We start from the raw sequence: 24,898 nt of genomic DNA on the forward strand, positions 1-24,898 counted from the left end.
GACATATTTTACAGAGGGTCTCTTCCATGAATACCCTTGAAGGATAAAACAATGAAACAGGCAAAGCTCCTGTATGTTTTCAAGTTGAGACTGTAGGATGGAAAACAATGAAGCAGCAACAACTGGGCTAGGCTGAGGTTTAAAGGAGAGCAACACGACACAGAGCAGCTGGCTGGCTACTTGAGTTTGGGTGACCTGGTGACAGCCTTTCTGAGGAAGTGGCTTTTCAGGTGTGTATGACAAGAGGGGGCTAAGCATGAGAAGATGACAGGGAAAGTCCTGCCTGGCAGAAGCCACTGCAAAGCTGGAAAGTTGAGACACAAACTTTAGAGGACAAAAGCAAAAAAGGAAGAAAAGAACATGGAGAGAGAGAAACATCAGCACACAGACAAATCCCCTTGGGATTTATAAGCCAGGGTAAGGTACAGAAACACACACACACACACACACACACACACACACACACACACACAGCAACTGACAGTGTGTAGACTGGCAACTTTTATTGAAATGTACTTCCACTCCTGTGCACAAAGTATCCTTCAAGGAGATAGGGGTGAGAACAGCCATGTCAGCATTGCAATAACATAGCTGGGGCAATGTGTAAGACAAAGATGATGATAATGGACACGAGGCAGATGGATGCTGAGATCAAAGTGCTTAAGATGTGGAAAAATAATTAACTAGACCCGGTTACAGGTTTGAATGGGTAAAGGGATGAAAAAGAAAAAAAGGGTGAAGCAGACATTTTCGACTTTTGGTTTGGGTAACTGGCCAGATGGTGAGACTATTTCCTGAGGAAATGAATGGAATGCAGGTACATGCTAGGGAATCAAGGTCTCTGCTTGGCCACCAATTTTAGAATGTGTGTTCAACATGGAGGTAATGGGAGACAAGGGGGCTGCAGGAAGAGCACGTGCTGGGGCACCTACAGTGCTTGCCTGCGTTTCAAGTGGCCTCCGAGATTGTGAATTTCACCTCATCTTATTCTCTCTCTTACCTCACCTAGCTTTGATGAAGCTGGAATTAGATAAAGTACATGAAAACACTTTGCAAAGAACCTAGTGAAGGCCTCACATTTGGAATTCTTATCCTGACTACTTCCCATCAGGTATTTATCTAGCACACACTGTGTTAAACATTTCTTCACTGTAGTGGTTGCACAACGCATAGATTATGTCACACTTGATCTCAAACACAGTATAGCTTTGAGGGAGCCCACGATGTAAACAAAACCAAACCTGGTCCTTACGGGAATGAGATGGGGAAAAAAAATCTCCAAAAGATTTATTAGCCTGTCACCCGACTCCAAAGTGACATCAGGAAGTCACTGATCTGACCACACAGATGTCCTCACATACTACCCATGTCACCAATTCAAAATCGAGGGGGCTGCAGCTTCCCTTGGATAGACCTGTTGGTGAGGACCCGTGCCCTCAAATTCCATCAGCAGCTACATCTTCCTGTTTACAGACATTCTTATGAACATTTATGGGGCAGGAATGTATCCATTATCAAGCATGATCATTTTGCTATAAAATCAATTTATGTGATTACAAACTGAAGAATATGTCCTTAAAGAAGAGGGCAGAAGACTGGTCCATCTGATTTGTACTAAGTAGCCCAGAAAATCAGCTCTTGTTGGTCAGAGTATATCCAGATAGACGGGCCCAGAGATGGATGCTGAAAAACTTTAAAGGCAGTGTAAGGCCACTCACTTGTACTCCTCACTTGTTCTTGCTAAAATAGTTTCCTCTTGAGGAGAATGCGGGAGGGTTGATGAGATTACTCCGAGCCCACACTTCTCGTAAAAACAAAAACTTTATCAACAAGTTAACAGCTAAGAAATGTATTTGGGATAATGAGGTGTCATAAAATGAATGTGTATACCTGTATTATACACATACACCATAACACTGTTGTCCCTGTTGCCATTAATCATGACATTGTCCCTCTGGAATAGCTACCATGTAGAGAGCTCTTAGGTGTCAAAACTCCCTGCACCCCTGCATTGCTGGTATCGTCACTGGGGTTTCCAACTATGAACAATGAAAATATTGTACACCATTCTCCAAGGCAGCAGAAATCACGGATGATTTGCATAAGAGTCATTCCTGATCAGATCAAACAGAACTACTTAAGGTACTGACAGTGGTGAATCATTCAACAATCTACAAGAAAACTGCTGTGAGCTTTCAATGCTGTATATCGTATCTTAACTGATTCATAAATGACAAAAGCTCATTTTTAACCCACAAATGACTTAATAATAAATTTTCTTCTTTCAATATAAAGTTTTCTCTTGAAAGGGTATGAGATAAGCGAAGGGATGTTCCAGATCAGAAATCAATTTTGAGCAAGATGTATTTAGAAAGTTAACATTCTATAGCACTAGATAATTTATCAACTTCTGAAGACAAATGAAAATGAGTCTTTAATAGACTTTTACCACATTGACTGAGATTACCTGTGACAATATATGTGTGGCCCGCTTGACTAACTTTGAATTTCTACGCCTCTCTGTTTTGCAGCCTCTGCAAGCACATATATGCCAACAGTGTGCAATGGACGGGAAGTCCTCGACTCTACCACCTCATCCCTGTGATTGTAAATTGCCGTTCAGTTCTCGTGTTTTTAGACTGTTAGACAAATGTGCTCAAGTGCAGCTCCAGAGTATGGAAAAAGAGCAAAAGAACAACCTTAGTACCTTTTTTTTAGAAACAGTACAATAAATTATTTTTGAGGACTGTACAGTATATAGTGATGTGCTAGAACTTTCTAGGCTGATTCTAGTGTTCCTATTATTAACAATACCCCTCCCCGCCCCGGAAATGGAAATAACCATTGTTTACAGAGCTGAGCATGGATGACAGGGTCTGACAGGGTCAGTCTACTAAAAACTACGGTGGCAATATTAGGTAACTTTTTTTCTTATGAAGTTTTTTGTAGTTCCTTGTTGTAACTAATTTAGGATGAGTTTCTATGTTGTATATTACAGTTACATTCTGCGTAACAAATTGTTTTTCTCAGCACAAAATTAAAAGCATCTGTATTAATGTAAAGATGTTGAGAATAAAACCTTCCAGGTTTTCCAGCATGGTGGATGATGGCTTGTTCTTTTTAGATCACTCAACATATTCTAAGTGGGCTTCAAATAATGTGTTCTTTTTAATGTTATTTATTGATTGATTTGAGAAAGAGCAAAGTTCTTATCCTCTGGTTCACTTTCTGAATGCCTGCAAAACTTGAGGTCAGATCAGACCAAAACCAAGATTAAGGAAACTCCACCCAGGTCTTCCCAAGGATGGCAGGGAGTTGACCACATGAACCATCATCAGCTGCCTTCCAGGGGGTGCACTCATTGAATACTAGAAACAGAATAGCAGCCAGAACCCATATTCAGGTACTTTACTCTAGGACACAGGCATTCCAGCTGTGTCTGAGCTGCCAGGCCATCTCCATTTCTACTTTCCGAATTGAAAAATGTTGTCTAACTATGCTTCTTTTCACATCAGGTGAACTTTGAACTCAACTTGTTACAGTTCTGGGGAGTTGTGAATGGATCTAGACTTCTGTACATGTCCCAGCAACCAGAAGTTGACTGCCAGCAATATCATAAACATGCTTTATCTCTATGTACACGTGGGCTGGTTTTAAAGCCACATCCTTCTAACAGATCAGAATTGCCTCCAGTAAGGTTCTTCTGAATCTAGGGACTGCAACTTGCCATAGAAGGGCTAATGTTCTCATTTCCAAAACACATCTTAGTCACTAGGAAAGAGACCACAAAGATTCCTTTTCTCTACATTAGAAAGTCACTCTGTCCGTTCACCATTGAATACACACACAGGTCGCTTCCTTCCCAATGCTGTTCTGAAGTCCCGGCAGCAATATTCAACACAGGCTTCTCCTAAACTTGAATATTTCACTAATCTGAATAAAGGCAGTGAGCAAGGGAAGCATGGAGAAGCTAAAACTGGCTTATCCTTACCAAGTGCTGTCCTACTTCTGTCAAGTTTCTAGTTATAAATCATCTATTATTGAATAAGGAAAAGTTAAGCTACCTGCCAAATCCTGCCTCAGGTACCAAGGAGAGAGCCACTGATGGGAGAGACTACCACAAACTAGGTGACTTAAACAAGGACAGTGTCCTGGCCAGCAGAATGGACAGGAGTCAGGAATTAAGGTGTCACCAGGGCTACCCTCCCTCTGAGGCTTCATGGGAAATATGTCCTGCGCTGCTTCTGTTTCTAGCAGCTCTCAGCTTCCTTGGATTGTCTCCAGATCACTCCAACCTGTTTTTCTTCTTCACATCACTCTCTCCCCCGTGTCTGTCTCATCCTTTCTCTGGTTCTTCCAAGGACACTCATCACTGAATCTGGGCCCATCTAAATAATCCAGGGTGATCTCATCTTAAGATCCTTAACTTAAAGCTGCACAAACCCCTTTTCCATACAAATTCATGTAACCGGGTGCCATGAATTAAGATGTGGACATTCTTTTGGGAGATCACCATTCAGTCCTGTGGCAGAAATAAGTGTGAAAGAAAGACATAGTACCAGCTTTTAAGAATTAAAAAGACTTGAAAAAATTTCCATAAGGAGATGATGACCAAGTAAAATACAGAAAGAAAGTACAGACAAAAAGAGAATCAAGGATATGAAGGGACCATGAGCTGAACAGGCAGGACCTGAATATTCAAGACACATTGATGCTATTTTTAAAACATACAAAAATAATAGGCAGGTGCACAAAAAGCCTGTTGGACTAGACCTGGAGGAAATAAAAAATTATCCATTTCCACTCCAGATGCATCTGAATCTGCCTCCTCATCCATCAATCCAAACCCCACCATGTGCCTGAAGACACAACACCCTCCAGCCCCTGAATTCTCATATTCAACTAAGAACCTAGTATTTGGAGCAATGCGTGGGTTGGACTGGGTAATCAATTCAACAGCCCTAAATGAAAAAAAAAACAAATTCTGCCATGACTGGAACTGGACAGTAGGTGTGTTCAAAATGAACAATTGTTCAAAATAAAAGCTGAAGCAAAGCTCACACAAGGCAGGATTGAACTCAGTCAGCGTGAGGAAGGCAGTAGCAGGTGAATTGTGCAGCACGTGGAGTATGCCTCGCTCAAAGTGATTGGAGATCTTTGGCAAAACAATTAGGCTTGGTGTATAAAAATCTTGAGAAAACCATTTTTAAAGGCCTGGTTTTGACCCTTATCCATCATGTTCCATGCCTTGCCAATTCACTGAAATGCATTCATTGATAGGTGGGATTATTCTCTCCTTCCTCATCACAAGCTTTGTCCTAATTGGAAAATACTTTATCTAATATGGAGTCCTGAAAAACACCATTTTTAAAGAAACTGTTCAACACAGATAAAGAAAATAGCAGCCATAAAATCATTTGTATTTTTCAGATTTTTTTTTACCTTAGCAACAGCATTTTTTCTTTCCAGAATATAAAACCTAGCTGAATCAATTCGTAATTGTAAAAATTTTCTGAAATTAAGAAACTCTAATACAATGATAGATCTCATTTATTAAAAAAAAACCCACTATATCAGAAATTAACCATACACTTAATCATCCTGTTTGGTTTTTTGACAGTGTTTTCAGCTTCTGAGCTGCTTCATGGCCTATCTGATTTAGGATTTACTAGATCTTCCCACTAACTTAGGCTTTATTAGAATAAAACATGGCTCCAGCTTTTAAAACACAAGGTAAGCTGGCTTGTGTACTGCCCAGAGAAGTAGCCAAGACAGGAGGTAATTCAGGCAGTGCACCATCACAGAATTCAATTCCATAAAGATTGATTGACTGACTAATATGTCAGAATTGCAGAACTGCAGAGATAGGATGGGACAGAGAAAAAGGGACATTCTCTCTGCTGGTTCACTCCAACGTGGCCACAACAACCAGGTCTCAGTCAGACCTAAGCCAGGAGCCACAAATTCCATTATGGTGTCTTGCATACATGGCAGGGGACCAAATATTTGGGCCACCTTCTGCTGCCTTACAAGTGCCTTAGGAGGAATGCTGAGTTGGCAGTACAGTATCTAAAACTTGAAGCAGCACTCCAATATGGAATGCTAGGGTTGTAAACAGAGTTTAATCTGCACAACAGTCCTGCTTTCTATTCCCCGCTTTAGTCACCTAGCCAGCATGAGACTTTTAGGCTCAAGATTTCCTTGAGCTTGGCAATTGCTAGAACAATGAGATGCCAGGAGGACCAAACACTAGTGTGGGTTGCACTCACAGCCCAAAGGTCAAAGCTCCTAACTCAGAGTAAATCGAATTCTGAGCTTGCCCAGTAACAGAGGTTTTCCTTGGCATAGACCCCCCCTACTGCCTTAACTCTTTTTATCTGAAATGCAACCAATATTAATCTGAAGTCAGTCTTCTGAGATAAAAGAAATATTTTTTCCCATTAAGCTTAACTTCCCAACATTCAGAAGCTTCCAGGAATCATTGATATGATGAGGGAAATTAGAGAAAATTAAAATCCTTACTGGGACACTTACTGAAGCTGTGTTTCCATGAAGATCAACTTCATTTTAGTTTTCAAAGAATGGGCCAGGTGCTGTGTTTCTGAAAGTTTATTCCCTTTGGGATCCCTTTTTTAGGGCAAGTTTAATTTAGGACATTGGGTTTGTAAAGATGAAATAATATTCATGACTAAGGCAAGGATAAGAAATTTTAAAAGTGCTCTTAAGATCAATTTTGTGCATTGGCAATGTCAAATGATAATGCGTGACTTTAAATGGAACCTAGTGTGTCATCCTTCCACGGTGACAGGCCCTCTGATGGCTTATTCTCTTGAGAAAGAGAGAAGTGATCCATACATTAGTTTTGCACTAGGAACGATCATGAGCCACAGTAAGTAACTCTACTGACAAGACGTTTAATAAAAGTTGGCCAGAAGACTCTTGAAGAAAAACAGTCAACCAAAACCTCCTCTTGGGGACCCCTGGACCCTGAATGGAAAAGGACTGCATACAGTCAATTCTTTCATAAAAACCAATGACAATCCTTTTTTTATGAAGAAAGAAAAATAATGACAAAAGTCTACATAAGAATACTATGAAATATGTTTAATTCTAGGAAAGATTTGATTACTAGTAACCAAAGAGGGGTAAAGTCAATATTAATTAAACTCAGTATTTTTAATCAAGTAAATATATATCAAATTGCTCATCATTTTTAAATGGCATGATTTAATTTATCCAAAGAAGACATATTCTCATCCAGTGGAAAATTCACTTGAACATATTTTGACAAAGTGCAAACAAATGTTACAGGCAGCAGTTAATTTAATGAAGTAGTAAAGTCTTCAAAACTGTGCCTTTTAGAAAATTAACAAATAGCCTCTTCTATCACTTGAGGGAAAAGAAACAACAAATGTCTATTAAAAGTTACAAAAACATAATTGTTTATGTCTTTCAACATTCCATTGAGCTTTGCAAAAATAAGACATAAAACCAAAGCGATTTCTATAGGCAGAACTCATCGGAGTATTGTCACTGTAACAGCCTCTCCTCTTCAGTGCTTGCACCAACATGACAGACCACTGGAACCCAAAGGAAAAAGGGAAATGCCTTCCTAAAGATGGGACTGAGCTGACAAAATCGAGTTAATATCTAAAACTAGAAATAAATTCTTCAACATCAACTGCATTTTCAGAGAGCTCTTTAAAATTTAAGGCATTTTTGACATGCCAAGAGGACTTAGCCCACTGACACAGAAAAGACAGAAGCTACCTGGGAACAAATCCCAATTATCTGTACAACTTAGTGCATACATATTGAGCACAGGTGAAGATGAAGAGGTGACAGGTAACTGCAGAAACTGTCCAGTCCATACACACTTTTAGCATTCTTCTGAAAGGGTGCACTGCAAATGAATTTTCATTCTTCTGTTTAAATTTTAATCAACATGTAGAAAATCTTGTCAGCACTGTTACTGGGATAAAATTGAGCAATGCCAAAATAATCTCTTTCTTACCAGAGACTTCAAGAAATTAAAACAATCCCCACTACATTCTAAGCAATATCCTTCCTGAATCCCTGAACAAACAATAAAACAATGGCAATTTGACCAGTACTCACACACATGATAGTAAAGATGTGTGCAAAACAAGTGTTATTCAGTAATAACAGATGCTCCAATGTTTTGGCAGACAAATATGTGCAATTACTCATGTTTCTCCCATTTTCCACAAACAGTGAAAGAGACTACCTGAAGAATCAAAAGTTACAATTCATACTTCCATTGAAATGGTTGTAAAAGAATATTCAACAACCCGTGTCCATACGTCCTCCCCTCTTAACAGCCACAGTCTTCTTCAAAAATTTGTATCCACAGATACAAGGATTACTATTCATTGGGAATAAAGCAGAGCACCTTAGATTGTCAACAGCCAGGAGACTCCAGTCCTCTGTTGTTCTAAAATAAAGTGTACATGGCATTGGTAAAAATCCAATTTCATTTAAACTCCTCTCAACAAATAATATCATAGTCACACTAACACTAGTAATGTGTAATAGGAAACAAAACAATTATCTGGATCACGTCTAAGTAAGAACAAAACTTATTTTCTAACTGCTTATGAAATATGATTATAAACACAACTATGTGTGATTTGTAAAGTTGAATTCCTGCCTTATTTGTTTACAACAACAAACATACAATTCCTCAAAAAAGGCATGATCCTCAAAGTCTTAGAGAGAAAAAACAACCACACAGCCTGTGGGGTTTTGGCATGGGACAAATTTCTGACTGACATTCTTTGGTGACCATGAAACTACGCTGACACCTTTGTATGGTCATCTGCATTTTCTTCTTGATTTTTCAAAGGATTTAGTAAACAACCCCACTCATTCACTTTGTACCTCAAGCACTACACAAATAATTTTAAGTCAATTGACTCTGTGGACAGGGCCAGCTTGTTTGTACTCATGGAAAGTTTAAGATTCCCTTGTCACTTTTTAAAGATTCCTCAGGCTTTCAATCAAGCCCTTCTTACCAGTAAGGACAGAATTTCAAAAGTGATTACAGGTTAAATAACTGAAGCATACTCTTAACTCCTCCTAGAACTTTGCTGACCACTTACGCTTCTGAAATCAAGAACAGATACCCTGTGGAAAAAATGAAAAATTTATTGTCTTTCATTGCTCACCATTTTTAATAAAAAAGATAGTCTAAGTTGTCAGCAAAATAAATAATGGGAAAATAATGATACCTTACAAATATTCTCAAATCTTCCCCAAAACACAGAAAGACAAGACATTACTGGGTTCACAATACATCTGCTCACATCTGCCCGCCAAAGCACAGTTTTTACATAGACATGATAAAGAACCAAAGTGACCCATTAACTCTATGGCATGCATAGCAGTGCACTGGTGGGCTTAGAGTTTCAGTTATGTGTATATACAGACAAATCTCTTCCTGAGTTAAGCTTCGTCTTCAGCTGAGACCCACATTATCTGCTTTCCTTTCTCTTTTTCTTTCTTTATCTCCCTCTCTTTTTTGGCAAGGTACATGACCATGTGATAAGGCAATCAAACATTTCAACATCCTTCCCTTTTTAGCAACTTGGCCCTCCTCGGTGAGATTACCAACGTGACAGGTGTCAGGACAGGCCCTACAATACGGTCCTGTGAGATCCGAGAGCAGACTTGTCTGTCCATTATTCTGAAGGCTACAGCACTGTCTTTTCAGATATTGGGGGACCTTGAGGATTTCAGTTGAACAGATTCAAAATGGTCTTCTTTTTCCTGAGGGGAAAAAAAATATTTAAAACACCAAGATCGTCTTACTGAAATTCCAACAAAATTTCAGGATCTTTACATGCCCAGAAGGAAAAAAGCAATTTTAATCTCTGCACGTGCCGCTTGTAATTAGGATTTTACATTTGAAGCATGGTGGCAATGTAACACAAAAAGCATGCTTACCCTGAAGGATGTTTTTGATGTCCAAAAGATAAGACAGACAAATCCAAAATAGAAGCAAACACATGATCACAACAGATATGAAAAAACAAAGCTTTGATTCCTGTGAGAAACCATGGAGAGACGCTTCCTGAGGGTACCCCTGCCCTTGGTGCTGAAATCAACAACCTTGTCAACATAGAACTGACAGAATACGATTGCACGGGTTGAGAAATGAGAAAAAGAACAGCAGATCTAAAATCATTCGGATTCACTAGGTATTGAACCTTTCGAGTGTGCCCTTACTAAAGATATTTACAAATAAGATCAGAAGTTTAACTGAAATATATCATCACTCATGCTTTTTGCCGAATATATTTGCAAAGAAGTCAATTAATGTCAAATCTTCAATGGAAAGATAAATATGTAATATGAATTTCTTCTAACGATCATTGAATAAGGTGGAGAAACCACATGACTAAAGACAAGTTTAAAATGAAGAGAACTAGGTCATTAAAAAATAAATAAACAAACAGGAGGAGTTGCCCAGTCCTTGGTGCAGGTAGTTAATTGTATGTGCAAAGTGGAAGGGTGAAGTGAGAAAAGAATAGCAAGGAGAAGCCGCACGGCTGTCAGGACGGATAAGGCTGCTTTAGAGTCTGCTTTCCTTTGAATGGAGAAGTCAAGAGCTCTAGGGTAGAGTGACACAGTTATAAAAAAATCGCATCAAAAACACCAACATATCACTTTTCCCTGCCTTTACTAAGATGACAAGCCCCTGGGAGAACAGACTGCAGACATACCTAATGTTCCAGCTTACTATCTCAGTCAGAATTTGCAGAAGTTTCATATTGATCAGCCTTTAAATTTTTTTTAAACAATCATTGGTAGTTTAAATGTTTATCAAGTATCCCTGAACTGCCAGAACAGGACTGGAATGTAGGAATACAGCACCATGCATCAAAAAAGTGCCTTCTAGCAGTTCTCAGTATACTGAAAAGAAAGGCTTTAGCCATCAGCCGTGAAATAGCAAGTAGATCTGAAGTTTTTGTGGCCTTTCATTAAGGCCACATGCTCCCAGGTTGATTAGGAGCAAGCCCCAGTTGATTAGTCATAATGCAATAGCAAAGGAAAGGCCAAACCCCTTTGTAAAATCATGGTGGGGACATAGGGTCCTACCTTCCATGTCCTTTGCATTCATATTGGGTTTTTCTCCTATTGATAATTATGCCTGGATTGTGTGTGTGTGTGTGTGTGTGTGTGTGTGTTATGTAGTGCCATTAGCTTACAACCTCTGGTCATAATTAACCCAGACAGAGGATGAAGAGGTTCAAATACAGTTTTGGTTTACATTTACGGTTATCTAGTCAGCTTGCCATAATCCTAGATAAAAAGCAATCAGTTACTAAGTACAGTGCACACTGAGTCCCACTACCATGGTCAACAAAGATACAGACTGGGTACACGTGCGCTGGTGTTGTGATATTATAGGTAAAGTAACTGCCCGTGTTGCCAGCATCCCACTTGAGTGCCAATTCAAGTCCTGGCTAGTCTTCTTCTGGTCCAGCTCTCTGTCAGCAGCCTGGAAAAAGCAGCAGAAGAGGTCCAAGTGCTGGAGCCCCTGCCGCCCATGTGGAAGACCCCAAAGAAGCTGCCAACACCATCCTTCAGTCTGGCCTAGCTTTGACAATTATGGCCACCAGAGCAGTGAACTGTTCGATGGAACACATTTCTCTGTCTCTCCGTCTCTATCTATAATTCTGCTTTCTAAATACACAAATCTTACAGAGAGAAAAAAACATGAGCACACAGTGGGTGTCTCTAAGTTTTTAAGATACGTGTCTCTGTTGGACCAGGATGAATACAAATCAGGCGAAGCTACAGCTTAGTGAAATAGGATACGCTGACGCTATGGCTTGAAAGGAGAGAGAAATATGGTATGATATGGACCAGCTAGGCAGGAGGTACCTTAGATCCTAAAAACACAGTGTAAGAAGAGATGTTAATAATCATTGCTCTCCCAGAGCCACTTTTGAAGAAAAACACCCTGGTACTGCTCTCTCACCATCTTTAAGGTAACTGACCGCCAGTTTCATCATACCCACCACATGCTCTACACTTGATCTTAGCCAAAAGGCCAAGAAAGAATCCCACCACATGTTCTAATCACAGTTTGTCATTTCCCTTAAACTGACTGAGAAATCTATCCAAAAGAGCAAAGCATGGCCCCAGCTCCTATTCTAAAAAAATAATATCAATCACCTCTTCCATTCTCATGGTCATCCCAAAGCATTCTATCTGGCCAGTACAATACTGACCATAGCTCCCTTAGCATGGAAGGACAACTAAGATTCCTGTCAGTTTTGAAGAATCATGTTCCCAACTTTGGATTCCTTTACAAGGCAATCCAGTGCTATCATTTCCTCTGCACACAGCCTTATGGAAACTGTGGCTCTGGAAAATGGGGGCAAATGCTAGGACTTCTGAGTACCAAACTTTCCTTTTTCTCTGGCCAAGACTCTCACATCTTCTAAAGTATCCATGAAACTGTGGCAGACCTTGTTAGTTTGTTAGCAGGGCAAACATCTCAGTTTCAGATAATCATTACATGTTTAGTATTCCATAGCACCTGGACCCTACCACATTAATAATAATAAAAAATGAGCAGTGATTTTTCTTATTCTTAAAAATCCCTTAAACTTATTGATCAAAATTAAGAATACAAAAGAAAATGGCTACTAAAATAGCTATAAATGCAATCCTTTCTCTTGTGCATTCCCCTACAAATATTTGAAATGCATTTTATTTCTTCTGTTTCATCTTATTTTTAGTCTTGAGTGGGAAAACGGTTATTTTACAAGGTTTAAATCAATGGTGAAGAGTTAATAAAACGTATTTTTAAACAACAATACTTGAGGTTTCGTGTTAGATTTGGATATAGTAGGCATTCCAAAGTCAACAAATATGTCGGTACCTAATGTGTAACCTTAAATATCTCAATAGTTGATATAACCTTTGTTTTCCTTGTATCAAATAATCTTCTAAAATAAAACGTACGGATGAACCTCAGAGTTCGATTGTTTTTCATTTTTAATTTAGAAACTAGCATACTAATCTTGTGAAAAGGAAGATATTAGAAAAATGAATTACTTAAGACTATACACTGCCATTAGTTCACTAGTCACTCCAACACAACTACTGCTACCCATTTTCTACACAAATATGAACACAAATGTACATTTAACGGAAACGTGAGTGTATCTATTTTCACTTTATCTTGGGCTTACTGAATTACCAATTACACAGATTTTTAAATGGATTCATAGTTGTGCACCCTTCTGTTACTGTGATACAAAAACATCCTCAGGTAACTCCTTATTGAAGGCTGCTGCTGCTTTGCTAACCAACAAAAACAACGCTGTTCTCAGTTCACATCATGCACTTCCAATAGTATTTGTTTGATAAACACTCATTGATCTATAACTATTCTAAATGGCACAGCTTTCATGAATGTTACCAGTAAGTAGTATGTTCCATACTTTATGAGTGTTTAGAAATACTATGCTAAAATCTGTGCTCACCTTTGTGGTCAAGGATTTGAGTTTTCCCAGTAGTGACTGCTTATTGGAATACACAACTTCCTCTTCATTGTCTTCTCCTTCCATAATGGCACAGCTGTCTGCAGCTGGGAGCTCACACTCCTTTGAGTTAGTCGTCATTACTAATTTGGAATATTTATACTCCAGTCTAAATCATGGTAAATAAAACAAATCATAAAAGGACCATTTATTGTCATATATATAGATTAATGTACATTTTTGGTAGCCAGCTCCTCAAATTGTCATGTAATATAATTGTTCCAGAAAAAATTTCCTTAGCAAATGTGTTCACATTTATCAATGAACTACAGCTGAATACTTCCCAGGATGGCAGGGAATTAATGCAATACATGTATGTCTACCACACTTTGTACAGACTGATTGTTCAATAATGAAGAATTGGAAAACTAAAACAAAAACGTTACAACCTGTGTGAGTATTTGGAAGTCACTTCACTATCAGGTTTTTCAACTTAGTTCACAAAACCAAAAATAGCCAATAGCAAGGTTACTTAGTCTTTGCTTTCTATATCATTAATTTCTTTATGCATACCATGCTATCTACTGTAAGTTTTGCTACATAATTCAAAACCTATTTTTTCCACTGTCTCACTGAGATTTAAATCATTATGAAAGATCTAAGTCATGTAACAAGTCAACATATATTCAAGAGTCAGACTTGGCATTCGAGCCCAGAGCCTTGGAGATATCAGCACACAAACGCAAAGGTGGCCGGTATTAGTAGTTTGTTTCTTTGCAACCTGGAAAGCACAGGTGGGGCAGTAACACAGCAGGAAGTCATAAAAAGTCATAAAAAGTCAGCTATGCTACCATCTACCTAAGTATCCGAAAGCCTTCCGTGTTCTTTGTTTTATAGGAGATAGGTCTATTTCAGTCAACTCTGACATTCTATTATCTTTCTAGCATCGGAATAGCATTCATTTCCTCTTGCTTTCTGCTTCAGAAATCCCTCCCAAGAAGGAACTGCTTGTGTTGGCTGCATATCATGATTAGAGCCCTTTTCTCTCTCAAAACAGTCCCTGCAGTTGCTCTCTGGTCCTTCCCATGCAGTTACTTACTTTTGATTCTTTTTCCAGAAATAGCAAGTTAGAGCCACCAGCAAAACAGCCGTGAAGGCTCCCACACCTGCACCCACTTTCAGCCAAAAGTCAACTGTTTCACAGGTTGACAATTTTTTCTCTGGCAAAGAAATTCCTTTGATGCACCATTTAGGATCATTCCATACATATAAGGTTTCCTTAAAAAAAAATTTAAAAACACAGATAATATGAGACTGATATTCAGAGTTAATTACGACAACCAGCTTTGCTACTAGATCAGTTTCTCAGACATGAAGGAAGTCATGAAAGGTCATATCAGAATTGCTCCCTAGATGTTCATGTGGCAGAATAAATGACTCCATTTGGACACATTGTTGGAGCTATTTTCCTCATTTTTGTGGATCCGTGATCTCGATAATATTTTTACATGAAGTTTTGGGGTGCTTTAATATAATTAACTGGAACACATTCACTCCCGCCATCTTCCTTCTATAGGTTCACTTCCCCAACAAGCTTCTCTGCTGGTGAAAGCAGATTCATGACTCGGGACACGAGGTGTGCCAAGGCCAGCAGATCTGGGTTGCTGGCTTATCAAAGTCGCATAGACTACTCCCTCCTCCCAGAATAAAGGCAGCATTTTCCTGGACTGTCATTACCCACACCGGTATTCTTGTCATCCCAGAGGGCTGATTTGATTTCAGAGTTTAAGCAACAACTAGCTAGTAAATATTAAAGTCAATATGCTGGATCTCAATCACCTATTTTTAAAAATAAACAGACCAAATGAGACAGACCCAAAACAGAAAATCTGAGTGCTGTGTGCAAGGTTCCTTATAGAAATAAACATATACAATGACCAGTAAACACTGGGGAGAGGGTTTCTATGAGATAGATTCATTGACACTAAATGACATAAAATATTACAATTTTGGTTCGCTGACTATCAACTTTTTCTGCTGCATGATGATCTTTTCCATTTTTTTTACCAACACTGTAACAGAAGCATACACCCTAACATTTAATTTCACATCTTACAGACATAAATGTAAGTCATGAAGTAGTGTGCTAGAGAAACTCACTTATTTTTTTCAAAAAGATTTATTTATTTTTTGTTAGAAAGGCAGATTTTACAAAGGGGAGGAGAGACAGAAAATTTTTCCATGTACTGGCTCACTCCCCAAATGGCTGTAACATCCAGAGCTGAGCGCATATGACACCAGGAGCCACGAGTCTCCTCTGGATTTCCCACACAGGTACAGGGTCTAAAGGCTTTGGGCCATCCTCTGCTTTCCCAGGCCACAAGCAGGGAGCAGGATGAGAAGTGGAGCAGCAGGTACACAAACTGGCACCCATATGGGATGCTGACACTTGCATGCAGTGGGTTAGCCAGTTGAGCCATTATGCCAGCCCCAAGGATCTTATTTATTTTGGAAAAAAGTTTCAATCAAGTTTCAGAAAAGAACTTTCAGCAAGTTTTCAAAGAGGATATTTGTGATTAAACTTTTGCTACATGACAATTCTAACATTTTCATAAAGTTTAATGTAAATAAACTATATTTTAAGTAACACTTTTTATTTTTAAAATAAGTATAAGTGCAAATATGACTTCTGTATCTGCAAATATTAATTATAGTACAGAAAAATGTATGCCTTTATTTGAAGCACATTCTAACAAGAAGATTATACAAGAGTTTACCTGGTTTTATCAAATGCACCACACACAATGGAAACGAGAAGCTAATATATGATCGCAAACATACAAACACTGTCTTAATGCTTCAAATTTTATATGAAGCTTGCAAATGCAGGACTTTGACCTTTTTAATAAGTTCCTCAAACATCATCAAAGACAAAAGAGCAAGCTACTGGTGAGTGGGGTTTTTTTTGCTCATTATTTAGTATTTTTGCTTTAAATAGAAAGACACATCCCTCACTCAGCCACATCATTGAAAAACAAGAAAAAGGGTGGCAATGAAAATTATTGTTTTTTGTACTATACAGTGAAACTTTGCAGGCTGAAATAATGTAAGTCTGATGATAGATCTTAAAACATTTCTTCTTGGCTTAACAGACTGTCTCTCAAGCTTGGCTGCTGCTTGACAAGGAGAAGCAAGGCTTAGTGCACACTCAGAACCTGCTACGGATTTTTAAGATCCAATCTGGTATAAACATTTTTATCAGAAGCTGTGCAGTTATTATTTTGTGTTCGTTATTTATGGAGGAATTGTATTCTGTGAAATTGACTACATACACAGGTCTGATTTTTTTTAGAACTGAGGAAATAAACAATCAAAATAAAGTGAAAATTGTAAAGGATGCAGCAAGACAGAGGATCAAAATGGAAGAATGGCTAGAAAGCTAAATGATACCCTCTCTCTATCCATCTCTCTTTCTATCAAATATGTACAAATTAATTTTAAATGAGTTTTAAAGAAGGCTGCGCATCTGGCATGGCAGCTAAGATGCCTTGGAGGGTTATACCCCATAGTGAAGTATCTGGCATCAAGTCCCAGCCCCACTTTCCATTTCAGCTTCCTGCAAAAGAGCATCCTGGGGCAGATTCTAGGGTCAACATTCAAATTCTAGGGGCCTGATCATCCACCCACTTGGGAAACCCACACTGAGTTCCAGGCTCCTGGCTTCAGCTTGTTCCGGTCCAGGTGCCATGGGCATTTAACAAGCAAATTAGCAGATGGATGATCTCACGCTACTTATCTGCCTTTTCTCTCTTCTTTCTCTCTCTCTCTCTCAGAATTGCTAATTAATTAATATAAAATGTAAAAGCTCAATCAGATTCACTGCAACATTTTACATTCACTATTTGCCCTTACTATTGGAACATGACAGAAAAGTCAGCAAAAGTTAAAGGAAGCTCAAAGAGTTGGAAAGGTTCTATCCAGAGAACATGATTCTAAATGCATATTAGCATCACCCTAGTATGAAGTTAACCAAAAGCTTCAGCCATGCTTGTGCCCTGAGCTTCTGTACTATAAGCAATGCCAGACTAAGCAATCATGTGGCACAGTTCTGCTTCGGTGGGCTGCCTCTTACCTGAAAGCCTCTCTTGCAGGCTCCCTCGATCTCATGGTAGTCACGCTCTGTGCACAGGGGGCAGGCCTCAGCACTCTCCCACAGAAAATAGAACGTGCACCCATCACAGGTTCCTGCTGGACACTTGCTGAAATAAACAGTAACAGTTACATTTACCACACAGTTCATTAGAATCAATGTGTCTGTGCCGATCGCATACTGTGTGGGTATGGAAGAAACCATACATGGAACAATACCTAAAGGAGACAAAACCATAATGAAATAACCTTTTGCAGCTATAATGATGCCCCGAGCCAGAAAAAAAAACAGCCAACAACAGCAAGTCCCGTGAGGAGGAGGAGGTGACCAGAACATTTGGATCCCTCCTCCACTGCCTATGGGGATGTAAGGTGGGGGCTGTACTCTGAAAGAGTCTGGTAGCCCCTTTACAGCTAAGTATAGCCTCACCACAGAATTTGACAACCCACGCCTACGTACATACCCAAGAGAAGCAAAAACATATGTCCACACAAAAACCTGCAAGTAATGTTCACAGCAATATCATTCACAAAAGCCAAAAGGAGCAAAGAGCTCAAACATAGCATCAGCAGGTGACCAGATAAACAAAGGCAATGTGTCTGAATGCCGGGACTCTCGTTCCGCCAGGGAAGAACTTTACCTATAAAATACATGAATTCTGATCTCTTCGTAATAAGGAGAATATTAATCAACTTTGTACACACTTCTGAAGACTTCAGCTACAATTCTAAATGGACTCTCAAGTGATTGTGTTTTTCTACACATGACCAGACCTTTCCTTCCCATCGCTCTTCTGCCTCACTCCTGCAATTAATCAAACCTGAATCTCTATTATATTTATTGCCTGGTGGGTGGTTACAACAGAAAAAAATCAGAGAACATACTTAAAAGTATTACAAAAAAGCACATAAATGAATATTAATAATGCACACCATTTTTTGAAAGAACTAATAGAATTCTGTAGAAACCACAATTACAAAAATGCCAAGGCAATGATGTGCTCTACTGAGCTGCATTGGGTGTCAACCCACTGCACTTAGCACCTTTCCTCGGTAGAATTCACTATTTAGAGATGCTCTTTGTTTGAAAGCTGTTAATTCTTCTACTTCAAGAATTATTTCAAATGTGGAATATAAAATCTGATCCTTTGTTACAAGCTGAGTTTCACAATCTGAACTGGACCTGGACCTCCCCTATGGCTTGACAAGACCTATGAAGGCAAAATAATTTCAATAGTACTCATTTATAAAATGAAAGCAGAAGATAAGAAAAAAGTAGTTTTCCCTAGCATGAGAAAAACAAACAAAAAGCAAACAGCAAAATTAGCAAATGGTTTACTGTCAAATATATGAAATACCTTTCCTTTTATTACCTGTGCCACCACCATGTCCTCCCACCTCCTGCTCTAGCCTGTTAAAGCTAGAATGCAGAGGTGTCTGTAACTGTAGGTTTTCTTGTTGCTTTTACAGTTTGGGGGCTCTATGATCACCCCAGAACCCAGTAAGAATGCCTGAAGTATGGTTTGGCTATTGCTACAAAATGCACAAAATTAGGTGGACAGTCAATAACCGAAACGAGTTCTAGAGCCGGGAGGCCCAAGTTCTAGGTGCTAGCACACTTGGGTATTTTGTGAGTGCGTGCTCAGATAGCACGGCGCTACTGTACTCCTCACATGGCCAACGTGCTACCTGCAGCTCTTTGGGGTCTCTTCCATGTAGGTGCTCATACTCGTGTGAGCAGAGTCATTAAGTCTCCATCACCCATCTATAGGTGCCACCTTTTAGTGCTCCCACTTCAGTGCTGTCATTAGGATGGCACCTTGGCACATGGATTCAGGACAGACAGAGACAAAATGCAGCAGACCAAGCTCGAATGGAAAATAAAAAAGCTTTATCATGCTATTTTAAAACGACCCCCAAACCAGATGACCAATTTCTGACGCTGTCCTCGAAAAGCCGGGGCATGACCTCTTCACATTGGAAGCCTGTTCTGTACCACGACAGTGCCATTTCTTCAGCATGCTGCCCTGTGCCTGTCCTCATCTACACCTTTAACCCTCTTGTACATCGCTGAGTTTTCACTGTGTTAAGAATGAACATACTTTGATTTATTCTTTTGAGTCTCACTGCCTCCTGAAATTGAACTTGCACAGATATAGACACATGTTGTTTCACCCTGAATGGTTCAGAGGAGGAAGAAATCAAGGAACTGACTGAACTTATCATCATTCTCTAGCTCTGACCATAAACAGACAGACTCTGGTCTTAACTGTCCTTCCCCTATGACCAAACACTACACCAGCATGGAGAAGATCCCATGAGCGATCCAGAAAGGCTAAATCAGAATAACTCCCCCATGCTCTGGTGTTCAGCTGCTGCACGCTTGAGACTAAAACCTTGAAGCTTCCTTTCTGTGACACACAGTTATTTCCTGGGCTATACAGATAGGAAGGTTTGGAAAAACAATTTGAGGCTTATATATTAACTGGCCCAACAGTTATACTACGGAATTAAGTTGGAGGAGAGGTAGAAAAGGGGGAGATGATTTGAACTCATCACATGAAATTCTGACAGCTCCTGTTTGAGTCAAGAAGACTCATCTTTAATGCACCAGCAACCTGCAGATCAGTTGAGTTAGCCTCCAGAACAAAAGTGACATTTGCCTGTTGTGCTTTCATCACCAATCTCCACCAAGGAGGAACTGGAGAGCAGTGGGCGTGGCAGGTGAAGGCATAACAGCACGAGAAGGGACACAGGTGGGACTTCATGCCCCCTGCCTGTGCTGCTCCAGGACTGCCGGGATCTCCCATTCCGTGCAGCCCAGGGTGTGGATCCGGAAACCAAAGGAGCTATGACATCACTACTACAAGGGTGAATCTGGCTCCCTCTGCCTGTTTCTAGGAAGTCCTTTTTTAATGAGCTTTTCACTGTCCAAAATCTCTCAGTGCTCTGCTCTGAATGACTCCCAGGGGAAGGAGATCCGTACGCCCCTCTAACCACCTTAAGGCTGGGACTGCACTTCGCCAAACCCTTCCAAGGCAGACACTGGAGGAGCATCTATTTAGGGGGATCAGCAGCCTCCTGTGTCAGCAGCTTATTCCCTGCCCAGGGTACAAACTGCAGTAGAAAAACCTCCACAGTCCACCCCTGCTGTCAGGTTTCACCTGTCACAGACATGGCGTTGTATTCATCTAAAATGCCTCACTTCCTCCAGACACTGCATGGAATGAGAAACCTAACGCGCCTTCCAGCCCAGACAGACAGGCTGGGGTTTCCAATCGCAGGTGAGTGTGCATCCCGGAGCATATGCTGCTCCATTGAAATTTGACATGTGCTACAGACAGGATACCACCCTCTCCTTTCCTCCCGCTTCACTGTCTGGAATGGCATTTCACTCTTCCCAGGGCTGAGGGCCACATGATATTGTATTCCAGGCCACCTAGCTTCAGAGCCCCAAAGTCACTTCTGCCTAGCTGGCCAAGTTGCTTGGCCAAGAAAATGCAATCCCGGCTGGCATCCCTCCTGCACGGCCAGCGTCCCCTTCTCAAACTTCTTGGTCAGCGGGAAACCTCCCCAGGCCGCCCATCTGGTTAGCACCCCCATCACTTCCCTGGAAATCTTAACAGCCCCCCCACTAAAAATTTGAAAAATGAGTGAAAAGCAGCCTGAGAAACCTGGTTCTATTTCCTCCTGGTTCTTTTCCCAGGAGGAAATCTTTATGCAACCCCAGAGCTTTGAAAAAAAAAAAACTTTTAGGACAGGCTGTTATTTCTCAGGTTCTGATCTCCGAGCTCCCCCTCGTGCCTTGATGGGAAAATGATTCAACAGAGAACTGCAGGGCAGCACGTGGCGGCCCTAAGCTGGGAGCCAGTCCCGGACAGCACCAGTCTGCACTGGAGGGTGCTCCACCGTGGCAGTTCTATCACAAGTACAGGCGAATGACTCCCCCATGTCCACCACTGCTGTTTTAGATCAGCTGCTCGGGAAACTCAAACACAGACCCATGTGGGAGATTCTGTCTCAGGAAAAAATAGGCCAGCTCTCAGAAATGCGAGTTCATAGAAATGGTCCTTAATTTTTATTATGTAGCACAATTGCCTTCTGTTGTTTTAAAACTATTCCTTTGCTCAACACTCAGAGGTTCTGTAACTTCTAAAAGGGAAGAAATATATAGAAACTTAAAAACAAATACCCAACATATTCTGTTACAAGTGCCTGAGAAACCCCGGCCAAGACAGTTCAAGTCTCTAAGCAGTAAAGAGTTCTTGGGGCAAAGGAGAAACCAAAGTATTGCTGGACTAACAAGGAAGAGCCTGGTTTGCAACTGCACCTGTTAGGGTCAGGGGACTATTTCCTTTATCCTTGTGAAACATCAGGACATGCCCCAGCCAACTTCCAAAACACGGTGCTAACACAGTCATTTTCTTAGGACACACTCGTAGGTAAAGCAATGTTCAGCCACTAATTTCCAATGCTTATGTGATGTACAGGAGAGCTCAAAATTCTACAAAGCCTCCTGTGAAATCCTCAAAAACAAAATTAAGACAATCGTTTTCTTCTTTTCTAGGTTAATGAAGATAAAAATATGTAAATTAAACAATAATGCATGGTATCTTGACCCTAAAAAGATTACAAATAATTGACATATCAAACAATGAATAACTATAAAAAAAAGATATTTGTCACTCATGCAAAAAAAAGGGACCAACAATTTGAAGTTGAAATTTGTTCTGAGTCCAAGAAATGGCTTGTTTTCTCCTAGAGTGAACTGTGCTCGGCACATTTAGCCTTTGGGTTGCTGCTGGCCCAACCTCAACCAGCTAAATGAACAAAGCTGTGCATTCTGCAGGTCTCATCTGCTTTGGTGATCAGGCCACTGTGAGTCAGAAGCCTGAAGAGTTGGAAACAGATCACATAAACTATCTACTCTAGCCCTTATAACTTTGCTGTGACTCAGACGATTTTTAATACTAGTTCCTCACTGCTCTAGAACTGCAGCACAGCGAAGTTCCTAATCCAGCTCTCAAGGAAATTGGGGCTAACCAGTAAGAATTAAAACAAGGATTTAACAGTAGAGATAACTGTATGTTGTTTAATTAATTTGCAAGAAAATTAGACCCCGGGGGCAAGTAGGACAAGAAACTGTCATGAAGTATAGACCATATACAGGATTGTGGTCCTATAAAACTGTAATACAGTCCACATGTTTAGTTGGTTATAACATCCAGGCTTGTATCAATATACTCTATGATGTTTACATAAACACAAAATTGTCCAGTGACTCATCTGCTGTAATTGTTCTTCATTAAGTGACACATGACCCTAGTGCGATGAGACAAGGCCAGGTGCCCAGTACAACTTTATAATACAAACTCATGGATGTCTCTCTTGTTGTTCTGCTTTAAATTCACAGAGAGTGATGCTTTGTTACTGCAAATACAAAGGTGTACTAATCATGAATCAAGAAGAATACCTGGGGACTGAGATCACGCCTGCTCCAGGTTTCGTAGGGTTACACCTCATTTTCACAGCAGTGGATCGGCCAGTAATACAAGACGTGGTAGTCGTAGAAGATCTATTGCAAAGCAGATGATATTTTCTTTAAAAAGTTATGATACAGAATAAGAACTCAAAACTATCACAGGTACAATTGGTCTCATGATGTACAAATCAATGAGGCAGAAAATGTATTCATTAATTTGGAATTTTAATGCACATCCAGCTCATTTGCTTTTACAACCTATGAAAAGTTGGCAAACAAGATGATAGACAATTATTAAGTTGTTTGGTGAAGCTATTATAATTCTGTCTAAAATTGCAATAAAAAGTTCTTAAGGGAACAGAGGTCATACGTAGTTACGCTAATATTTTGATACTATTATTTAAAAACAATTTCTGACTAGACCACGAAGAAGACTCTTCATTGCATTATTTAAAAAAAGGTATATCATCATTTGAGGGAAGTTGTAGGAGGCTTTCAAAATATTATACTTTTTTTTTTTACTGATTTCATTCAACGATCAATTACTATCCTTTAGGGTGAGTTACCATGCTACATATCTGGTGACATTATACATCTGCCCTGCCAAAAGGAACTTACGGTCCAGAATTGAGGAATTTTACATATGCACATACAGAGAGACAGAATGCATGTATACTCATACGCTGTATTACAAATATATATGTTCCTTTAGATTCAGCAAACAGAAAAAGCAGGTTGAGCAACAGCTCCACTTACTTATAAAAGAAATGCACGTCTGGAACTGGACTTGATGAAACTGGGAACATATCTCCTCTTATGTTAATATTTTGCAATGTTGTCTCAATTGTCACTCCTAGAGATTGAAAATGAAATTCTTAGGCCATATAGGAAAATGGGTTTATCCCGTATTTGAATATTTAATAGAAAATATATTTTTATTGGCAACTATTATCCTAGCAGAAATACTGTATTAAACAAATGCATTCAGGATACTATTAAGAAACTTTCCCAAGTCTCCAGAGAAAAAGAAAAAAGTTCTACTCCTGAGGATTAAGTCATTTCAATTTCCTGGATCTTATATTTTGAACATGTAAAATGCAGGCAGTAATTTCAGTAATCTATAAAGCTCAGTCTAGTTTTAATATTTCAAAAGCCTACTATTGAAATTGCCATTTTCTGGTGACTTTTTTTTTTTACTATTTTTTTACTATTATATATTTTACTTTTCATGATACAGTTCCATTTGCTGCACGCATTGGTCTACTTTGCTAATACAATTTTTTACTCACATTAGAGACATACATTTGACCGAGGAATATTTTTGCCCTTGTTATTTGTAGAAAGCAAAACCAAATTTTTCTTAATATGATAAACAAAAAATCCAACCACTGTGTCTGTCTCTTCAGGGTCAAAGGCTGGCAGACCCAAACCCAAGCGCAAACAGCCCCCTTTGCTCCCAAGGGTCCTGACACGGAGAACGGGCCCCATGATGTTCATGACCTCTGTCGTCTGCAGGAACTGTTCTCGCATCTGGTTGCATCTCATTGTCACCAAGGGCGTTCAGCCACGGATTCCTAACCTCCATCCCAGAGGTGTGTATAAACCTGGTCCCTGGTACTGCCTGCTGCAGAGATCTGTACTCTCCTTAAACCTTCCTGGATCCTAGTCACAGGGAGGGTACCCAGGGAGTACAACGCCACAGCCCCGTCTAGCTAACAGCTGAATTTCGAAGTAAGGAAAGCCAGTG

At 39.8% G+C, this 24,898-nt stretch overlaps 2 protein-coding genes across 5 annotated transcripts in view; one reads left to right on the forward strand and one right to left on the reverse strand.

Moving 5' to 3' along the window:
- GRM3 (glutamate metabotropic receptor 3) overlaps positions 1-2,900 on the forward strand; it is a 168,162-nt gene extending 165,262 nt beyond the window's left edge. For both annotated transcript variants that reach the window (XM_040964732.1, XM_040964733.1), the window contains one exon: positions 2,532-2,900. In XM_040964732.1, coding sequence (XP_040820666.1) covers positions 2,532-2,605 — 74 coding nt within the window. In that variant the 3' untranslated portion in view covers positions 2,606-2,900. The remainder of the gene's footprint in view (positions 1-2,531) is intronic.
- Positions 2,901-9,341: 6,441 nt separating this feature from the next.
- ELAPOR2 (endosome-lysosome associated apoptosis and autophagy regulator family member 2) overlaps positions 9,342-24,898 on the reverse strand; it is a 110,960-nt gene continuing 95,403 nt past the window's right edge. For all 3 annotated transcript variants that reach the window (XM_040964631.1, XM_040964632.1, XM_040964635.1), the window contains 6 exons: positions 23,908-24,004; positions 23,143-23,244; positions 17,653-17,779; positions 14,620-14,798; positions 13,524-13,689; positions 9,342-9,789 (listed from right to left, as the gene is read on the reverse strand). In XM_040964631.1, coding sequence (XP_040820565.1) covers positions 9,730-9,789; positions 13,524-13,689; positions 14,620-14,798; positions 17,653-17,779; positions 23,143-23,244; positions 23,908-24,004 — 731 coding nt within the window. In that variant the 3' untranslated portion in view covers positions 9,342-9,729. The remainder of the gene's footprint in view (positions 9,790-13,523; positions 13,690-14,619; positions 14,799-17,652; positions 17,780-23,142; positions 23,245-23,907; positions 24,005-24,898) is intronic.

This window comes from Ochotona curzoniae, unplaced genomic scaffold, assembly GCF_017591425.1.
Source record: "Ochotona curzoniae isolate NIBS_2020 unplaced genomic scaffold, NIBS_Ocur_1.0 scaffold_3835, whole genome shotgun sequence".
NCBI classification, from domain to species: Eukaryota; Metazoa; Chordata; class Mammalia; order Lagomorpha; family Ochotonidae; genus Ochotona; species Ochotona curzoniae.